The sequence below is a fragment of the Scyliorhinus torazame genome, chromosome 2 (genome assembly GCF_047496885.1).
Source record: "Scyliorhinus torazame isolate Kashiwa2021f chromosome 2, sScyTor2.1, whole genome shotgun sequence".
Classification (NCBI taxonomy): Eukaryota; Metazoa; Chordata; class Chondrichthyes; order Carcharhiniformes; family Scyliorhinidae; genus Scyliorhinus; species Scyliorhinus torazame.
In genome coordinates this window covers 136,370,327-136,391,958 of record NC_092708.1, presented here as the reverse complement: position 1 = coordinate 136,391,958, position 21,632 = coordinate 136,370,327, and the positions used below count along the sequence as shown (strand labels likewise).

The window sequence follows — 21,632 nt, the reverse complement described above, 5'->3', positions numbered from 1 at the left end:
CGGCGTGAAGCATGTGGGGCCTCCTTAAGTGGAACAATTAACGGTGTATTGCGGTGACAGTCTTGCCGGGCCAAGCGCTGGGAAGCTCGTGGCAGTTCCCGCTCGCTACCACACTTTGAAACATTTTGGAGGAATCGCGCCCCATGTCTTTCAAAGAAAATACTTCAATTCACGATAGATGATTAACATCAATTGTTCATATTCTGTGTATGGTTTTGAGGCATCATTATGATATGTTCTGAGGATGGAGGATATTTTCTGCAGATAAAGATCCGCACTCCAATTGACATAACTTTTGTGTTTTTAAAAAAGATTTTAAAATCTTGCTGAATTAAATCTGTGAATGCTGTAGCTAGGTTCCTGTTTTGACTTGAGAAAAGAGTACAGTTGATCTATAAATTAATGCAAGTTTAAAAAAACGAATTCTGCAACTCAATTGTGCAGGTCAACGGAGGAAGTGACTGCAGGGTGAACTTGGAATTTTGTATGATTAATCTAGAAATTTAATTTGTAGGTAAATATAAAATAAAAGCAAATGCAATAAAGCAGATGCTGACAGGTAAATTGAAAATGTACCAATAGGGACCTATGCACACAACAAAAATATAGTTCTAATTATTGTTAATAATTATCGCAAATAACTAAGCAAACCACAATTGAATAAGATCTGAATTATTTATTTTACAGGATATTTTCCAAAGAGACCAAAGTTCCTGAAAATTATCATTAACCCACATAGTCACAAAAAGGAAGCTAAGCAAGTCTACTATGAACAAGTTGCACCTCTTTTCAAGTTGGCTGACATCAAGACTGACATCACCAGTAAGTTAGCCAGAATTTCATGTGTACACCTCTATATCCGATACTTGAGACTGGTACCTGAGCATTGGGGATCTTTCATTATCTGTATGATTTAATATAAGGTGCCAAGCTGAATGGATTGCTAAGCCTGGATTTTCACTGAATTGAGACGAATCAGGAGCCCTTTAAAAATGTCCGGTGGAAACCGATCCCGGGATTGTTTCCCCATTTCCATTTCCAACTATTTTCACCGGCATGGGCTGTGGGTGCTGGTTGTCAGCTCACACCCACCAGTTCTACCCTTGCCAGCTCCATTGCAGGGGTGGGCAATTCAAATCCATCCTGCAATTTTGGTGGAGTTGAGCTCCTTCAGTAAATTGATGTGGTTCACAGCCTTTCAGAGTAGGCGTGAACCATGGCGAAATGGCAGTCAAGTGGGGAACTAAAAAGAACAACCACCAGGTTCTAGAATTCTTCCATTGTCAGCCTTTGAAATATAAGACAAATATTTGTTCTTTCAGTTTCAATAGTTAGATACAGTATTCTAAGTTAAATGTGTTTTACTTCAGTGATTGATTATAGGAATTTGTATTGCAAAGGTAAGTTGATACTTACATTCGTCAGAATTTTGTAAGTGTTGAGATGCATTTGAGTACATTTCCCATTTGAAAAATAGATCAAATGCATGTAAAACTGAAGAAAACATTGCATGGCATCTCTAATAATCTGAAGTGGTTTTAATGCTCAGAGTCCTCACAAATGAAAAAGAAATCTTCAGCAGCTTTGACTAAGAGAAAAAAGCCTCCGCCTACTCCTGGGCTACTTTGATTGACAGGATGTCTGCTCTAGCTTAGAAACAAAGGCTATCTGTTTTTTCAATTTCAGTAAAGTCCACTGTTTATATTTTCAAGGGGTTATTATAACTGAGCCAATTATGACTGCTTGGCTGGGTTTGAAAAAGTCAAGAATGGCTTATCTCAATGGGGAGCTGTGTTCACATTTTGATTGATAGTTTTAAGACATTGCTAAAGGATTATCTGTCTTTGATGTAGTTAGTGAAATAGATGTCTTTATTTTTACAACAGATTGACCACTTGAGGGGATTAAAATTTTTAGAATGGGTTTTATTGAATTCTTTTCAGTATGAACTATGTTTGAATAAGAATAATTATATAGTTGTCTTTTCATCTCCATTTCAATGAGATTTCAATCATCTCCTGAGATCTGCCCACAGTGGAAACTAGGTGAGTGTATATGGATGATATCTGGCGGGGGGGCATGGAGGGGGAATGTGGGTTGTGGGGAAATGGAGGTGAATTGGGGAAAATAAGGGGACGTGGAGTCAAGAAGCGGACATTGGGGAATATGAAGGAACATAGATGGGCATGGAGGAGTATGGGGGGATGGAGGTGGAATGAGGTATACGAGGGGCTTGGAGGGGCATGTGGCATATGTGGGGGCATGAACAGCACATGGAGGCCTTCTTCATCGTGGCCAGGGACCTCAACAAGGCCAGCCTCATGAGTGTGCTACCAAAATTCCACCAGCACATCTCCTGTTCCACCAGAAGCGACAACATTCCTGGCCACTGCTACACAAAAATCAAGGGCGCCTACAGTTCCATCCCCTGACTGCACTTTGGAATATCAGACCATGAGATGGTGCTTATTCTCCCGGCATACAAGCAGAAACTTTAAGTGGGAGAATCCGGCTAAGAAGGTCGTGCAGTGCTGATCCGAGGAAACAGAAGAGCTCCTACATGACTGCTTGGAGATAGTTGACTGGTCCATATTTAAGAACTCAGCGACCAACCTAAATGAGTATGCCACCACTGTCACAGACTTCATCAGCAAATGTGTGGACGACTGCGTGCCAAAGAAAGCAGTACGTACGTTCCCCAACCGGAAACCATGGCTAAATCGGGAGATTGACTCCCTACTGAAGGACAGGTCGGAGGCGTTCAAGTCAGGCAACCCTGACCGATACAAGAAATCCAGGTCGATGCTACCACCAAGAAAGTCTTGAGAACACGCACAAACTGATTCAAAAATAGCATCTTCCCCGCTGTTACCAGACTCCTAAACGACCCTATTATGGACTGACCTGTGCAGAGTCTGCACGTTCTCCGTGTCTGCGTGGGTTTCCTCTGGGTGCTCCGGTTTCCTCCCACAGTCCAAAGATGTGCAGGTTAGGTGGATTGGCTGTGATAAATTGCTCTTAGTGTCCAAAAGGGTGAGGTGGGCTATTGGGTTACGGGGATAGGGTGGAGGCATGGTCTTAAGTAGGGTGCTCTTTCCAAGGGCCGGTGCAGACTCGATGGGACAAATGGCCTCCTTCTGCGCTGTAAATTCTATGATTCTATGACCTGATTAATACTACACTCCTGTATGCTTCACCCGATGCCGTTGTCTATGTCTTTACATTGTATACCTTGTGTTCCCCTATTATGTATGTTCTTTTTTTAAAATTTTCTTTCATTGTACTAAATAATCTGTTTGAGCTACTCGCAGAAAAATACTTTTCACTGTACCTCGGTACATATGACAATAAACAAATCCAATCCAATGTGGGTTTGAGCGCCTGATATTCACATTAAAGCTGGGCTGATGTCCCAGTAAACAGAAGGACACTCTAGCCTGCTGGCCGAGCCATCTACCCATCTCCATTGTCGACTTAGGCTTGCCTCCGGAGACAGGGGGTTCAATTCCACCCGGATCCACATCCTCAGAATGAAAATATGGTGGCCAGCGGCCTTTTTAAAGGCAATGGGTTGGGAAGTTTCCTGACTTGACTTTCCCACCTCTTCCACGAAAGTCCAACTCCAAATCCCTGTCTTGATTATGCACTTGGCTTCATTAAATAGTGTATGTACTAAAAAAATGCAGATGCTTAGCACAATCATTATCTGAATGTGATGTAATTTGAGAAGCGTGATGCTGAAATATTATTGTGTACAGCTAAATGCTGAAGAGAGCTAAGTAAAAAACCATGTCTCATTAGATAAATTTAATTCTATAAAATAATGCCTCTAATTTTCCAATCAGACTTCCAGAGACTCATGGTAGTGCATATTTGGATACTATTTCATTTGCAGCAAGGCTAGTGGTTAAAAATTGCTTTCAGACTGACGGAATAGGGAGAGATAAAAAAAAAGGTTATAAAGAAAAAATTAAATTTAAAAACCAAATTAAAAATGAATTAAATAAAATAGAGATAGAGGGCCAAGTGATGTGTTGTTGTGGGAGCTGCTGGACCCCATTGTGGTTCTCAGAGACATTGGGCGGGATTCTCTCAGCCCAGTCCGGGCCGGAGAATCGCCGGGACGGGAGCGAATCGCGCGACACCGCCCCGACACCAGTACACCGATTCTCCGTAGAGCGGAGAATCGGCGCAGCACCGGTCGGGGGTCCCTCCGCGCGCCCCCCCACCCCAGCGATTCTCCGCCCGGGGTGGGCCGAGCGGATATGCAAAATAATCCGAGGCCAGCCGACGCCGTTCACACCTGGTCTTACCCGGAGGGACCTCGGCATGCATGCATCTGGGGGTGGCCCCGGGGGGAGCCTCCGCTGTGGCCTGGCCCTCAATCGGGGCCTACCAATCGGCGGGCCGGCCTCTCGGGCTGGGGGCCTCTTTTGTTCCGCGCCGGCACCTGTAGCCCTACGCCATGTTACGTCGGGACAGAAGTGGAGAAGAGAGCTACTGCGCATGCGCGCATTGGCGCCGGTCCCACCGCATGCGCAGACCTGCGGCACCCATCTGATGCCGTGATCGGCAGCTGGAACAGCGTGGGTCGCTCCAGTGCCGTACTGGCTCCCTGTAGGGGTCAAAATCACTGCTCCTGAGGCCATGTTGACGCCGTCGAGAAACGAGACAGCATTTATAACGTTGTCAACACTTAGGGGCGGGATCAGAGAATCCCGCCCCTATCTGTACTAAATGTTGGTTGCTTGAGGAATTCTGGCTCGGCGTTGATGAGCTGGATTCTGAGCTTCGGACGCTGCGACACATCAGCGAGGGGGAGAGGTACCTGATGTTACAGTAGGCAGTCACACCTCTTAAAATAACTAACTTAAATTCAACAAGTGGTCAGGAACAGGAGGGTGTGGCTGCGAGTGAGGCATTTAGAGGTATCTAGGAGGTAGGGTTGCAGGAGCCTCAGCTCTTGCCTCTGTCCAACAGGTTTGAGATTCTTGCTCCCTGTGTGGATGGGAACAGGGACTGCAGGGAGGATGAGCAAAATGATCACAGCACCATGGTACAGGGAGCCGTTCAAGTGGGGGGAGAGAAAATAAATGTCGTCGTAATTGGGATAGTATAGTTAGGGACATTGACACTGTTCTCTGTGACCAAGATCGAGAATCACGAAGGCTGTGTTACCTGCCTGGTGCTCAGGTTCGGGATATCTCATCTGGGCTGCAGAGGAACTTGGAGTGGGAGGGTAAAGATCCAGTTGTCGTGATCCACATAGGTGCCAATGATATAGGTAGAACAAGGAAATAAGTTTTGCTGAGGGAGTATGAACAGCTAGGATCTGATTTCAAAACAGAACCAAAAAAGTAATAATCTCTGGATTACTACCTGAGCCACGAGCTAATTGGCACAGGGTCAATAAGATTAAGGAGGTAAATGCATGGCTCAAAGATTGGTGTGGGAGGAATGGGTTTGAAATCATGAGACATTGGCGTTAGTACTGGGGAAGAGGGGACCTGTTCCGATGGGACAGTCTTCATCTGAATCATGCTGGGACCAGAGTCCTGGCGAATCGCATAACTAGGGCTATAGATAGGGCATTAAACTAAATAGTGGGGAGCAGAGTTCAGTTGCATGGAGAATTAGAAAACCGAAGTTAAAGGAGAAGGTAGAAGTGCAAGTTAATGATGAGGACTTTTTACTAGTTAAACTAGTTTAACTCTTCAGGAAAGGTTAGTAAAGTTTGCAGAACACGTCATAGAACAGAGAGTATAGAAGGTGGCAGGAATCTAACTTCAGGCAGAGCAAAAAAGGGGACAAATATGAGAAGGGGGCGGTGAATGCAGGACTGAGGGTGTTGTATCTAAATGGGCACAGTATACGAAACAAGGTAAATGAGCATCTTGTGCACATTGAAATTGCCCGGTACGACGTTGTGGGCATCAAAGGGACATGGCTGCAAGGGATCAGGGCTGGGATCTAAATATCCAAGGGTATGTGTCCTATCGAAAGGACAGGCAGATGGGCAGAGGGGGCGGGGTTGCATTGTTAGTAAGGAATGAAATTAAATCGATGGCAAGATGCGATATAGGATCAGAAGGCATAGAATCTGTGTCGGTAGAGTTGAGGAATCGCAAGTGAAGAAAGACCCTGATGGGAGTTATGGACAGGCCCCCTAGCAGTAGTCTGGATGTGGGGCAGAAAATAAATCAGGAGATAGAAAAGGCATGTAAAAAAAGTCAATATCGCAATAATTATCGGGTTCAATATGTAGGTGGACCAGGAAAATCAGGTTGGTAGCAGATCCCAAGAAAAGGAATTTGTGGAATGACTACAAGATGGTTTTTTGGAGCAGCTTGTGACAGAGCCTACTAGGGAACAGGCAATTCTAGATTTGGTGATCAGGTAGATCTGATTAAGGTGAAGAAACCCTTGGGGAGCAGTGACCACAATATGATAGAATTTACCCTGCAGTTTGAGAGGAGACGCTGGAGTCAGATGTAATGGTTTTAGAACTACAAAGACATGAGGAAGGAGCTGGCCAGAATTGATTGGAAAAGGAGCCTAGCAGGAAAGACAGTGGAACAGCAATGGCAGGAGTTTTTGGAGGTTATACGAGAGGCACAAAAGAAATTCATCCCAAAGAGGAGGAAACATGCTATGGGGAGGACGAGGCATCCATGGCTGACGAGGAAAGTCAGGGATAGCATAAAAGTAAAAGAAAAAGCATACAATGTGGCGAGGATTAGTGCGAAATCAGAGGATTGGGAAGCCTTTAAAAGCGAGCAGAGGACAACTAAAAAGGTAATAAGGGGGGATAAGATGAAATATCAGTGTAAGCTAGCTAGCACTATAAAAGATGATGGCAAGAGTTTCTCACCTTAAGTTCCTTAATCAGGTCTGCCTCATTACACATACCAAATCCAGAATTGCTTGTTCCCTAGTGGGCTCTGTCACAAGATGCTCCAAAAACCATCTCGTAGACATTCCACAAATTCCTTTTATTGGGATCCGTTACCAATCTGATTTTCCCAGTTCACCTGCATATTGAAGTCCCCCTGCAGCCCGGCAGTACAGTGGTAAGCACCATTGCTTCGCAGCGCCAGGGTCCCAGGTTCGATTCCCAGCTTGGGTCACTGCCTGTGCGGAGCCTGCACGTTCTCCCTGTGTGTGCATGGGTTTTCTCCTGGCGCTCCGGTTTCCTCCCACAAGTCCCAAAAGACGTGCTGTTAGGTAATTTGGACATTCTGAAATCTCTCCCCGTGTACCCGAACAGGCGCCGGAATGTGGCAGCTAGGGGCTTTTCACAGTAACTTCATTGCAGTGGTAATGTAAGCCTACTTGTGACAATAAAGATTATTATTATTTAAAAAAGGTAAGAGAGGGGCAAGAGTATACATTGGACCACTGGAAAATGAGGCTGGTGAAGTAGTAATAGGGAACAAAGAAATGGCAGAGGAATTGAACATTACTTTGCATCAGTCTTCATGGAGGACGACACCAGAACTTCAGGAGAATCTGGGGGTAGAGGTGAGTGTAGTGGCCATCACAGGAGAAGTTTCTGGGGAAACTGCAAGGTCTGAGGTGGATACGTCACCTGGGCCGGATGGACTACACCCCAGGGTTCGAAAAAAGATAGCTGAGGAGATTGTGGAGGAATTGGTGGTGATCTTTCAGGAATCACTGGAGACAGGGAGTGTCCCAGAGGACTGGAAAACAGCTAATGTGACACCCCCATTTAAGAAGGGAGGGAGGCAGAAGATAGGAAATTATATGCTGGTTAGCCTGACTTTGGTCACTGGTAAGATTTTAGAGTAGGAACTTCCGGTGGCGGCCATGGAGTGAAAGGTCGCACATTTGGCAGCTCCCGCTCATGGTGGTCTTTTTGTGGCTTTTACGCGGGATTGTTGCAGGAATTTTGTAAAGTAAAGGTGTAGAAATGAGAACAGAAGGAGGAGACCCCTAGTTTATGGTGCTGCGGTTCAGAAAAAAATCAGAAAAGGAGGAACCAGAAGGTGGTGGCGAGTGAGGAGCAGATATCGAGTGTGGAAATGGCAGATGCTCAGGGTCCGGCCCCATTCACTCAGTGGTCGATGGACCAGTTGGTGATATTCCTAAACGAGAGGTTCACCCAACAACGTAAGGAGTGTGCGGAGGACCTGGCCCGGGCGGTGGACTCGATCAAGGCGGTGGTTGACCGCATGGAGGTGAGACTGACGACCCAGGGACAGGCGATCCAGAGGCTGGAGGAGCAGGCGGGGGAACATGAGGAACAGTCCACCTCGATGGCAGCAGAGATTGGGATGCTGCAAGACCAGCAGAAGCGACTGCTGGAGAAAGTGGAGGACTTAGAGAACTGTTTTCGGAGGCAGAACATTCGGATCGTGGGTCTGTCGGAGGGAAGCGAAGGATCGGACGCTGGTGCGCATGTGGGGAAGATGTTGGAGAAGGTGCCTTCGACAGACTGTTGGAGGTGGACCGGGCCCACAGGGCGCTAATGCGCAGCAAGCCTCAGGGGGGTGAACCCCCGAGGGCGATGGTGGTACGACTGCATCGGTTCCTGGACAAGGAACATATTATGAGGTGGGCTAGGCAGACAAGGCGATGTACGTGGGAAGATGTCGGGAGCCGGGTGTACCAGGACCTGGGAGCAGAACTCGCAAAGAGGAGGGCAAGCTTTAGTAAGGTCAAATCGGCCCTGTATAAGAAGGCCATAAAGTTTGGACTGCTGTACCCAGCCCGCCTATGGGTGACCTAGGAGGGTTGGGAACTGTACTTTGGCTCAGTGGAGGATGCAGTTGACTTTTTGAAAGAGAATAAACTGATAGGAGAAGGAGATCCTTGAACTTTGACCGCGGGGAACTGAGCTAGGCTTTGTAAAACTTTTAACTTTTGATTTGCGATGTTCGGACTTGTTTCGGAGGTTCTGTTTGCTTCTTCTCGTTTTTTCGGTTCTGTTTGGGGTGAGGTTAGTATATAGTACTTTGTTAAGGGAGGAGGGGTGGGCCTTTGTGCTTGGACCTTGGGAGGGATTGTTGTTTATTTTTGCTTTTTGCCTTTGTTTTGATTGTTTGCACGAAGAGCCGCAGGAAGAGCTAGTTTGTTTGGAGGGTGCTAGGGAAGATCCTGGACTTGGATTCACATCGACTGATTATGGGGGGGAAACTTTAACAAGGTCCTGGATCCGAGGTTGGATCGGTCGAGTCTCAAGTCTGGAAAGGTGTCAGCTATGGCAAAGGAACTGCGGGAGTTCATGTAGTGCATGGCGGGGGGGGGGGGGGGGGGGGGGGGGGCTGTGGATCCATGGAGATTCGGGAGGCCAAGGAGTAAGGAGTTTTCATTCTACTCCCATGTGCATGAGGTGTATTCCCAGATAGACTTCCTGGTGCTGGACAAAACGCTGCTGGCTGAGGTGGCGGATATTGAATATTCAGCAATTGTGGTGTCAGACCACACCCCACAGTGGGTAGACCTGCATGTTAGCAAAGGAAAGGCCCAAAGGCCTCAATGGAGGTTAGATGTAGGGCTGCTAGCGGGGGATGAGGTGTGCGAGCGGGTGAGGGAGACCATTCGGGGATACATACGGATCAATGACACGGGTGAGATCTCGGCTGGGGTGGTGTGGGAGGCACTGAAGGCGGTTATTAGGGGGGAACTCATTTCAATTTAGGCCCAACAGGAGAGGGCTGAACGGGCTGAGTTGGACAGGTTGGTACGCTAAATTTAGCTGGTGGACAGGAGGTATGCGGAGTCTCCGGATGATGGGCTCCTGAGGGAGCGTTAGAGACTACAGCTGGAATTTGGGCTCCTGTCCACAGGTAAGGCCTAGGGACAGCTGAGGAGGGTTAAGGGGGCGGTCATTGAATATGGGGGAAAAGCCAGCAGGATGCTGGTGCATCAGCTGAGGAAACAGAAGGCGGTGAGAGAGATTGGAAAGTAAAGGATACAAGGGGGAAGATGGTGGTGGATCCGGCAGGGGTGAACGATGTGTTTAATGAATTTTACAGTAGATTATATAAATCGGAACCCCCAGCCGAGGAGGAGAGTATGAAGCGATTCTTGGGGTGGAAGTGGAGTTCCCAAGGATAGATATGGGGTTGGTGGAAGGCTTGGGAGCCCCAATTAGGCTTGGGGAAGTTATAGACGGGTTGGGGGCGATGCAATCGGGTAAGGCCCCGGGACCTGATGGATATCCGGTTGAGTTCTATAAAAAGATTTCTGGGTTGCTGGGGCTGCTCCTGGTGAAGGCTTTTAATGAGTCTAAGGAGTTGAGTGTGCTCCCCCCAACGTTATCGTAGGCATCGATTTCCCTTATTTTGAAGTGGGATAAGGATCCGGAGAGTTGTGGATCGTATAGGCCGATCTCCCTTTTAAATGTTGATGCGAAATTGCTGGCAAAGATCTTGGCCACGCGCAGAGAGGATTGTGTCCCGGGGGTAATAGGGGAGGACCAGACGGGATTTGTGAAGGGACGTCACCTGACGTCCAACATTAGACAGCTCCTAAACGTGATAATGATCCAGCGGAGGGGCGCGAGGTCGAGGTGGTGGTGGCCATGGATGCAGAAAAAGCCTTTGATCGGGTAGAATGGAAATACCTGTGGGATGTCCTGGGAAGGTTTGTGTTTGGGTAGGGATTTGTGGAGTGGGTCCGGCTGCTATATCAGGCACTGGTGGCGATTGTAAGGACCAACCAGGTTTGGTCAGGGTATTTTAGTATGTGAAGGGGGACAAGGCAGGGGTGTCCACTCTCCCCCGCTACTGTTTGCCCTGGCCATTGAGCCTTTGGCAATGGTGCTTCGGTCGTCGAACATTTGGCAGGGGATAGTGAGAGGGAGTGTGGAGCATAGGGTCTCGCTCTATGTGGACGATTTGCTTCCTTACATAACAGACACGTTGGGGAGAATTGCAGGAATTATGGGGAAATTGGAGGAATTTGGTCGGTTCTCAGGTTACAAATTAAACATGAGCAAGAGCGAGGTCTTCGTGATCCAGGCAAGGGGGCAGGAGAGGAGACTGAGGGAGATGCTGTTTAAAGTGGTGGGAAGGAGTTTTAGGTACCAGGGGATTCAGGTAGCAAGGGACTGGGGTCAGCTCCATAAGTTAAATTTGGGCAGGACGATTGAGCAAATGAAAGGGGACTTCCGCAGGTGGGACGTGCTCCCGTTGTCTTTGGCGGGGAGGGTACAGACTGTGAAGATGACAGTCCTCCCGAGATTGCTGTTTGTGTTTCAATGTCTCCCAATCTTCATCCCTAAGGCATTTTTCAGGAAGATGAACGGGGCGATCTTGGGTTTTATATGGGCTGGTAACGCCCCGAGGGTGAAGTAGGTGCTTCTGGAACGGGGGCATGTGGAGGGGGGCTTGGCCCTTCCGAACTTTATTAATTATTATTGGGCGGCTAATATATCGATGGTTAGGAAGTGGGTAGTGGGTGAGGGGTCGATGTGTGAGCGAGTGGAGGCGGCATCTTGTAAGGGCTCGAGTCTGGAGGCTCTGTTAACGGCACCTCTGCCGTTCTCACCGGCTCGGTATTGCACAAGCCCAGTGGTAGTGGCAGCCCTGAGAGTGTGGGGGCAATGGAGGCAGCACATGAGACTGGATCCGTGTGGTCACCGATCTGTGATAGCCACGGTTTGCTCTGGGGGGGGGGAGGGGCTTTAGGAGGTGGCAGCGGGCAGCGATTGAAAGATTTGGGGATCTCTTAATTGAGGAGGGTTTCCTGAGCCTGGAGGAGCTAGAGGAGGAGTTTGAGTTGCTGGGTGGGAACGGATTTCGGTACCTGTAGGTACGGGGCTTTGTCCGGAGGCAGGTTCCAGGCTTTCCTCGCCTCCCCCTAAGGGGACTACAAGATAAGGTGATGTCAAAAACAGGGGTTGGGAAGGGGAGGGTCTCGGAATATATAAGGAATTGATGGAATGGGAAGGGGTCCCAATCGGGGATGTGAAGAGGAAGTGGGAGGACGAGTTGGGGGGAGAGTTGCAAGTCGGACTATGGGAAAAGGCCCTGAGGAGAGTCAATTCATCCTCGTCGTGTGCCAGGCTTAGCCTCATCCAGTTCAGGGTGGTCCATAGGGCTCATATAACTGTGGCCTGGATGTGTAGGTTTTTCGAGGAGGTGGAGGACAGATGTGGGCGGTGTGGGGGAAGCCCGGCGAATCATGTACACATGTTTTGGGCGTGTCCAAGGCTGAGGGGATTTGGGCAGGGATTCTCAGATGTCATGTCAGAGGTCCTGAAAGGGAGAGGTACACCGAGCCCAGAGATGGTGATATTTGGAGTGTCTGAAGATCTGGGAGCCCGGGGGGGGAGGAAGGCCGACGTTTTGGCCTTTGCCTCCTTGGTGGCCCGGAGACGGATTTTGCTGGGATGGAGAGACTCGGAGCCTCCAAAGTCAGGAGTGTGTGTTAGTGACATGGCGGGGCTCCTCAGACTAGAGAAGATTAAGTTCGCTTTAAGGGGTTCAATTCAAGGGTTCGCTCGGAGGTGGCAACCTTTCATCGACTTCTTTAAGGAAAACTGACCGTCAGCAAAAGGAAGGGGGGGGGGGGGTGAAGGGAGGCATGGCAGTGAAGAATACGGCTAGAGAATCTAATATATGGGTAGACAGGAGGTAGGGCGGGGGGAGGTTCGATATGTTACTGTGAGGTTGTTGCATGTGTCGGACCGCTCGGTTGTTTAGAGTGTTAAAATGTTAAAATTACAAATGCTTCAATAAAATGTTTTCTAAAAAAAAAGAATTTTAGAGTCCATTATTAAAGATGAGATTGGGCAGTACCTGGAAGTGTATGATTAAAATAGGACTGCGCCAGCACGGCTTCGTCAAGGGGACAAGTCTGACAAATCTGTTAGAATTCTTTGAGGATGTAACAAGGAAGTTAGACAAAGGAGAACCAGTGGATGTGATTTATTTGGATTTCCAGAAGGCCCTTGACAAGGTGCCGTACAGGAGGCTGTAAAAAAAGTTAAGAGCTCTTGGTGTTCAGGGTAGGATACTGGCACGGATAGAGGATTGGCTGACTGGCAGAAGGCAGAGAGTTGGGATAGTAGAGTCTTTTTCAGGATGGCAGTCGGTGACTAGTGGTGTGCCTCAGCGGTCGGTGTTGGGACCAAACCTTTTCACAATATACATGAACGATCTGGAAGAAGGAACTGAGAGCACTGTTGCTAAATTTGCAGATGATGCAAAGATATGCAGAGGGACAAGTCGTATTGAGGATGCAGGGGGGCTGCAGAAGGACTTGGTCATACTAGGAGAATGGCCAAAGAAGTGGCAGATGGAAAACAATGTGGAAAAGTGTGAGATTATGCACTTCGGTGGGAAGAATGGAGGACAAACTAGAACTCGAGGCTACAGCTTCAAACTGAAGGGACAATTTTTTGAAACTGAGATGAGGAGGAATTTCTTCAGCCAGAGGGTGGTAAATCTGTGGAACCCATTGCCGCAGAAGGCTGTGGGGGTCAAATCATTGAGTGTCTTTAAGACAGAGATAGATAGATACTTGATTAATAAGGGAATTAGGGGTTATGGGGAGAAGGCAGGAGAATGGGGATGAGAAAAATATCATCCATGATTGAATAGCGGATCAAACTCGATGGGCTGAATGGCCTAATTCTGCTCCTATGTCGCATAATCATATAGTGGAAAGTTTGGGGCAAGACAGTGCCGCCAAATTTCTTTCAAAATTGGGATGTCAAACAGCTCCGAGAAACACCCCGCTATTTAACATGCGTCCAGCTAGATATGGGGGGGGGAGGGGTCTCAGTGGGGAACACGTGGCCGAGTCGTTTTTTGTACTAGAGATCCAGTCGTCAGAATCCTCAGTGTAGCAAGCGAACGCCCGATACTGTGGTCCACCTCCCCAAACCGTAACTCACCAAAAGGGTCCCCGACGCTCTGGAGCCTCCGATCACCTCCCCAAGCCTTAACTCACTATGAAGTGGTTCCTGGGCCCCCCCGCCCCCTGCACCACCCCCGCAACACCCGCGCAGGGCACACCTGGCCCAATTACCGCCGTGTGAAAAATTCCAGCTTGGTGCCTTGGGAGTGCCGACCCGGTACCCTGGGCAGTGCCCTTACCGGCTGGCAGTGCCACCTGGGTACCTTGGCAGTGCCACGCTACCTCTCAGCAGGGTGCCATCCTTCCCAGAAGGTAAGCACCTGGGGGCCTCTGATCCCCTGGGAGACCTGGATCCCAATTTGTGGAGACCAGTACTAAACGGCACTTGCCCGATGTCTCCAAGGCGAACAGGATAGATCCCAATGTCTCCAGCGCTTTGGGAAACTGCATATTAAAGTGAGACCAGCTGTCTCGCTCTAATATGCAGATTTGCCAAAACGTGATCCCATCCACAATGGGTGGGATTCACACCGCAACATCTCGCAAGATCGCATTAGATTTCGTGAGGCGTTGCGAGCCTGGTAGATCCTGTGAGCGGACTCTCCCAGCTTCTGCCGGCCACATTGCGCTGCAGCGCGCTGCCTTCTATCGGCTGTTAGATCGTGCCCATTGTTACTGTTGCGATGTAGGAAACACAGCAGCCACATGATGCACAGCAGTGGACCACAAACAGCAATGTGTTCATGACCAGATAATCCATTGGATTATCTTGTGACTTTGATCGAGGGATAAATATTAGCAAGGATATTAGTGGGATTTTCCCTGCTCTTCTTGGAAATAGTTCCATGGAATGATTTACATGTATTTGCGAGGGCCCTGGTTTCACATTTCATCTAAAGAATAGCACCTCTGACAAAGCAACACTCCCCCAATGCTGTACTGCAATGTCATCCTGCATTTTGTGCTCAAGCCTTTGAAGTAGAACGTGAACCCGCAACCTTTAACTCAGAAGCGAGAGTGCTATCAGTGAGCTACTGCAGTTTCCTAGATTGGGCTAGAGGTTGTGAGGGCACAGGGGTTAAAATACCCCAAAGGGGATAAATTAAAGGTGGCACAGCGAGATTACAAAACTGGGTGGAGGCAGGAGGGAAGTGGCACAGGAAAATTGAAGTATGCGGGATATTTGGTGGGGTTACAGTGGGCATGTGGATGACTGCTAAGTCCGATCTGCGGCAAAGTGGATAGGATACCGCAGGCAATTAAGTTTGGATGAGCTGGCTTGGGATTTCTTGTCCTTGCATGAAGCCTTCAGAATATCCTCATAGCACTCCTTTTAATAGCCATGGGATTGTACGATTGCCGCAGGATTAAAGCATTGTGGCTGCTTTGAAGACAGGAGGCACTAACCAAGAAGATCTTCTGGTCGTGGTCACACACCATCTGGACATTGAGAAGATGATGCAGCCTCCCCTTCTGCTGTACAGAGCCACCGTGCCCAGCAGTGCAGGACAAAATATGAGATGTGACTGATGTTGCCTGCTTTCATGTGCAAGAATCCTCTGAGCTCCTTGTCAGGATGCAGAACTACTCCTTTGAAAATCTAACAAATCAGACAAACTCCTCCAAGATCACAACACAGCACTTCCACAAACCTACACCAGTAAAATTAAATCAAATGCACCTCACCTGGAAGTTGAATGGTTAACCCATTATTTGATGCTACTTGAGTATCTCTCATGTAGTTGAAGGCATGCTTCCAGCGCATGTACATCATGCCGTGCTCGTCCCTCTCAGTATGTGCTGCCACACTGGCCAGAAGTGTTCCAAATACCATTGTTTCTCTTCAATGCTTCGAAACCACAAATATGCTATCCCAAATCATGTGGGAAAGCAGCAAAAGTGGGAAAATCAGTGACCAGGTGCAATATCCACACCCCAGTATTAAATTCCATCATCCAGTCCCTGCTGATGGCTGCTTCGGCCTCACCGTCCAAATATTGGTGGGGAAGCAGATGCTGAGTTCCTGACCCATCTGCCACTCCCCAAGATCACCATGGGAAGATTGGAGTGGTGTCAAGACCCTGAGTCCTTTGATGGAGGGAGAAGGACTATATGTAGGTTGCTTTGCACTAAATTGTCGTGTAATTACTTGTCTGCTGAAGGCCTCTCAGCTTATTATTCATGGAATTGATTTGAAAATAATGTACTGCCAAGATTTAGGTACCATCAAGTTGTCCCTGCAGGCTTTTATCTGAAACAAAAAGGAATGCGGATGAGTTTTTGTTTTGGTTATCATTGATGGTTCGGTGAATCGGGACAGAGGCTGGTAGGAGTTTTTTGTGGGGGCCAGAGCAAGGCTCGTTTATTTGGATTTGGGCTTATTGGCACATGTACCGAGGTACAGTGAAAACTATTGTTCTGCGTACATTACAGACATACATGAAAAAACAAATGATACACAATGTATATACATAGACACAGACATCGGGTGATGCATACGGAGTGTAGTACTACTCAACAGAGAAGAAGCGTGGAGAGATTAGTTCAGCCCATAAGAGGGTCATTCAGGAGTCTGGTAATAGCGGGGAAGAAGCTGTTTTTGAATCTGTTAGTGCATGTTCTCAGACATTTATATCTCCTGCCCGATGGAAGAGGTTGGAGGGGTGGGAGGGGTCTTTGATTATGCTGCCCGCTTTCCCACGGCAGTGGGAGGTGTAGACAGAGTCAACGGATGGGAGGCGGATTTGTGTGATGGACTGGGCTGTGTTCACGACTCTGTGTAGTATCTTACGGTCTTGGGCTGAGCAGTTGCCATACCAGGCTGTGATGCAACCAGATAGGATGCTTTCTATGGTGCATCTGTAAACATTGGTAAGAGTCAATGTGGACCTGGTTAGGATCGTTGTTGTGAGCAGTCTACAGTGGTCCCTTTAAAGACTTTAAAGTGCAGCTTCTCAACACTCAATTTCACTGGACAGTGCCTTCATTCAGTGGAAAGCCAATATGCAACGTTGGACGCTGATTCAAATATTTTAACGTGGCTTGTGCTTGTTTTGAAGAGGAGTATTGATTCTTATTTTAAGGCCTGCCTGAAAATCAAGTTGAGTGAGTCTGGCTGGCAAGTTAGCAATAGTTATTAAAATGGTTCTGTTCACACTGAAAAATTGTCGGCAGATGAAAAGTGCCTATATTATCTTGAAGATGTTACTGAAAATAAATAATTATACGGTCGTTCAGATATGGTCTAAATGTTGCAGCAATCAATTAGCCCTTTGTATACCATATGATATTTGCATGTTTTATTGTTATAATACAATGTGTATGAACTAGATCTTTCTGCCATTCTAACCAGAATATTCTAAAAAGTGAACGAAATACATGCATTACACCACAACATTTGTTTAAATTTAAAGTTTATATTTTAAATAATAAGTGTTGCAATATTTGTATTATTGATCTAGTTTCAGTTAGCAACCCTAAAAGGATTAATGAATTGCCTTTTTGAGATGGTGAATAATTGTACTGTTCTTGGATAACCACAGATATGTCAGTCAGCATATTCTGCTGAGCAGATTTATTTACTGTGCCACATGTGCAGTGGAAATCATTGGTCCTATAATCCAATTTATTTAACTGTTCACTATTCCCCCTACAGTTACACTGAATGACTGGAATATTTTGCTGTGATACAGATGGACTCACTGGCAATTAAATATAAAATGGAGTTTGTTAAACTGAGACGGTTAATTGTTTTTTTCTTATTTATACTGAAAGGAAAATACTTATAATCCAATATGTCATAATTTCAAGGATCTGTTCATGTATTGATAGTCTATTATATTTAGATTAAGTACATTTATGCATGTACATTTAATGAGGGAGATCAGACATTGTACACATTGTACATTGTATCCTTCATTCTTCAGTGATTCTTTGAACTCATCTGATGGTCAACATTTATGTATTTCTAAAGTAATATATTGCTGAAGGTATAACCAAAAACACACTGGTACCGGAAAACAGGCAAGCATGAAAGATTAATGTAATCTTGCAAATAATGATGTGCATTCTTACACAAAAAATTCATCTGCAAGTGTCATGTCAGTCAGCAGAAATCTTTGATGGGTAGATCCAGCTGGGCCGTCTCTTCTGGCAAAGCTGCCCTAGAAAATGCTAAATGCAGTTATGATGCCTAGTGCCATCTGCAGCATGCCAGCTCATCCCATTTTCATTGGCATTTAGAATGCCACATAGGGCATAAACACAGTAGAGATGGCAATGTGGAATGACAGATTCTGATCCTCTGGAGAGCGCAGGCTCTGGTGTGTCGCTTTGCCACCTTCTCCCTACTATCATTTGATGCTGTCACTGGTGTTTTCATGCACTTCATGTTTTTACATTCAGAGTAATATTTCTATTCCTTGTTTCTCTCATTTTAAGTTAACTTAACCTTCGAAGTAAAAATGCACAAAATCAAATTGTTGTATGCTGTAATACATTGTAAAAATAGATACTGAGAAGATTTTATGCAGGAGTATTCTATTTTGTAAAAATCAGTACTGACTGCCTTGGCATCTAATTACGTGTTTGCATTGCTTTTTTCTTAATTATAAAATACACGTTCTAATATAATTTGCCTTTTATAGCCTTACCATATGTTCATACATATGGCAACCACAAGTTCAAAGGTACCTCTTTTTTTTTTTAAGTTGTCAAATCTTCAGATTACTTCAATTTTAATTCCTGACCATGTCTTTCTTTTGTAGTTACGGAGCATGAAGGGCATGCTTTTTCAGTTCTCAAAGAATGTGATATTCAAGCATTTGATGGGTATGTAAACCCTAAACCAAAACTGTCAAAATATTTGTTGAATTCTGTCAATCTATAATAGGTTTCCCCTGAAATTATCTCCTCCACATGGCTTTCTGATAATGTACCAATAATGCAATAACTCAATGACAATAATCAACCATTTGCAATTGAAATAATTTATTTTAGACAAAGAACTCTTTGTGTACAGTCACAGCAAGTGAGAATTTAATTACTTGCTCTGTAAGCATTGATGAAGAAGCTTTCTGCAAAGGACTACTGGTATTAAGGTTTTATACAATAGTTTATCTCCCTGGTGCTTATATTAGAGTCAAATTTAACTCTCTAATATTTTCAGCTCATGTTTGTAATGTACAATGATGGCATTATCTTATGTGGTTGAGACTTAAACATTGTCATCCTTTGTTAAAGAAAAAATGTAATGCTGAATTTTGGCTTCATCAGAGCTTACGTCTGCAGGTCGTGCTTTTAGGCAGTCTATCATATCTGAGATAATTCATATTAGCCCTTTGAATACTGAATAGTTTTTCCAGCTTCACAAAATTTTGTAAGGAAATTAAAAAGTAATTAGTGCATGGTTTTGATGATTTTAGCCTGCAGTTACCTCTTGTTTACCCCAAGACACTTTTTCCTCACTGATATCAAAAATTTGTTTCGTCCAGAGGATCTTCGGGAGCTGAATTTTTGTCTGGGTGTGGAGGTGTGTTTCGGTGCGCGAATGGCCACACCGCATTTTTATTGGAGGAAATCTAATTTTCCTGTGCATTCCTGGTCCATGCTATTTTCTTTGGATCTTTTTGTGAACTGGAAATGCTTGGTATGTAAATGCACACCCGCACCCACTAAGGCCCCGGTTCCCCATTTTAAATGGGAGATGAAAATTGGATTTCCTCCCTTACACTATTTCCATCTGGCGGTGGGGAATTTTTGGGAGCCCATTTAAACAGTAGAAGGGTGAGAGTTCATAAAGAGGAGTCTGGAATATTCTGAAAGTTAGTATAAGTGATGTCACACCTTCAAATGTTACCAAGAGGTGCAGCATTATAATGTAGATGTGGTTTTAATGTGGAGATTCATCACCGGGATCTGTCCTTTAAAGGTAAGTTGACCCTTACATTGACCAGTATTGTGTATTTATTCATGTGCATTACAGTGTTTTTCCCATGGAGAAAGCGTTATAATGCAGTGACAAATTATATCATCCTGTGCTGTCAATGTTTCCACTGTGATTTAAATGGCCGTAGCTGATATATAAAGAAAATGGTGCAGAGATTTTTTTAAAAGCTACAGCCGTCATATAGCGGCCGCGTTAGCTGTGGACACAAATCATATAAGGGCAACTAAACATTCCGTGAGGCCCAAAACGGGATTTGCACCGGCAAGATTGCGGTGTGGGATTTTCCCCGACCCCCCTCCCATGACGCGATCAGGTTTACACCTAGGAAGAGCAAGTGCCTGATTAGCATATTTTATAATAAATTTGAATCTAACTATACTAGGTAGGAAAGGGGACAAGGATGTCAGGCAGGCTTTCAGGGAGCTAGGATGGAAGCTCAGAACTAGAACAAACAGAGTTGTTATCTCTGGGTTGTTGCCCGTGCCACGTGATAGTGAGATGAGGAATAGGGAGAGAGAGCATTTAAACACGTGGCTACAGGGATGGTGCAGGCGGGAGGGATTCAGATTTCTGGATAACTGGGGCTCTTTCTGGGGAAGGTGGGACCTCTACAGACAGGGTGGTCTACATCTGAACCTGAGGGGCACAAATATCCTGGGGGGGAGATTTGTTAGTGCTCTTTGGGGGGGGTTTAAACTAATGCAGCAGGGGCATGGGAACCTGGATTGTAGTTTTAGGGTAAGGGAGAATGAGAGTATAGAGGTCAGGAGCACAGATTTGACGTCGCAGGAGGGGACCAGTGTTCAGGTAGGTGGTTTGAAGTGTGTCTACTTCAATGCCAGGAGTATACGAAACAAGGTAGGGGAACTGGCAGCATGGGTTGGTACCTGTTCGATGTTGTGGCCATTTCGGAGACATGGATAGAGCAGGGACAGGAATGGATGTTGCAGGTTCCGGGGTTTAGGTGTTTTAGTAAGCTCAGAGAAGGAGGCAAAAGAGGGGGTGGTGTGGCGCTGCTAGTCAAGAGCAGTATTACGGTGGCGGAGAGGATGCTAGATGGGGACTCTTCTTCCGAGGTAGTATGGGCTGAAGTTAGAAACAGGAAAGGGGAGGTCACCCTGTTGGGAGTTTTTTATAGGCCTCCTAATAGTTCTAGGGATGTAGAGGAAAGGATGGCGAAGATGATTCTGGATATGAGCGAAAGTAACAGGGTAGTTATTATGGGAGACTTTAACTTTCCAAATATTGACTGGAAAAGATATAGTTCGAGTACAATAGATGGGTCGTTTTTTGTACAGTGTGTGCAGGAGGGTTTCCTGAAACAATATGTTGACAGGCCAACAAGAGGCGAGGCCACGTTGGATTTGGTTTTGGGTAATGAACCAGGCCAGGTGTTGGATTTGGAGGTAGGAGAGCACTTTGGGGACAGTGACCACAATTCGGTGACGTTTACGTTAATGATGGAAAGGGATAAGTATACACCGCAGGGCAAGAATTATAGCTGGGGGAAGGGCAATTATGATGCCATTAGACGTGACTTGGGGGGGATAAGGTGGAGAAGTAGGCTGCAAGTGTTGGGCACACTGGATAAGTGGGGCTTGTTCAAGGATCAGCTACTGCGTGTTCTTGATAAGTATGTACCGGTCAGACAGGGAGGAAGGCGTCGAGCGAGGGAACCGTGGTTTACCAAGGAAGTGGAATCTCTTGTTAAGAGGAAGAAGGAGGCCTATGTGAAGATGAAGTGTGAAGTTTCGGTTGGGGCGATGGATAGTTACAAGGTAGCGAGGAAGGATCTAAAGAGAGAGCTAAGACGAGCAAGGAGGGGACATGAAAAGTATTTGGCAGGAAGGATCAA

The 21,632-nt window shown here is 46.3% G+C and overlaps 1 protein-coding gene across 5 annotated transcripts in view; it reads left to right on the top strand.

Annotated features, from left to right (window-relative positions):
* Window positions 1–21,632, top strand: part of cerkl (CERK like autophagy regulator) — a 252,536-nt gene that overhangs the window by 140,532 nt on the left and 90,372 nt on the right. For all 5 annotated transcript variants that reach the window (XM_072477565.1, XM_072477571.1, XM_072477558.1 and 2 more), the window contains 2 exons: window positions 688–822; window positions 18,597–18,660. In XM_072477565.1, the coding sequence (XP_072333666.1) occupies window positions 688–822; window positions 18,597–18,660 (199 nt within the window). The remainder of the gene's footprint in view (window positions 1–687; window positions 823–18,596; window positions 18,661–21,632) is intronic.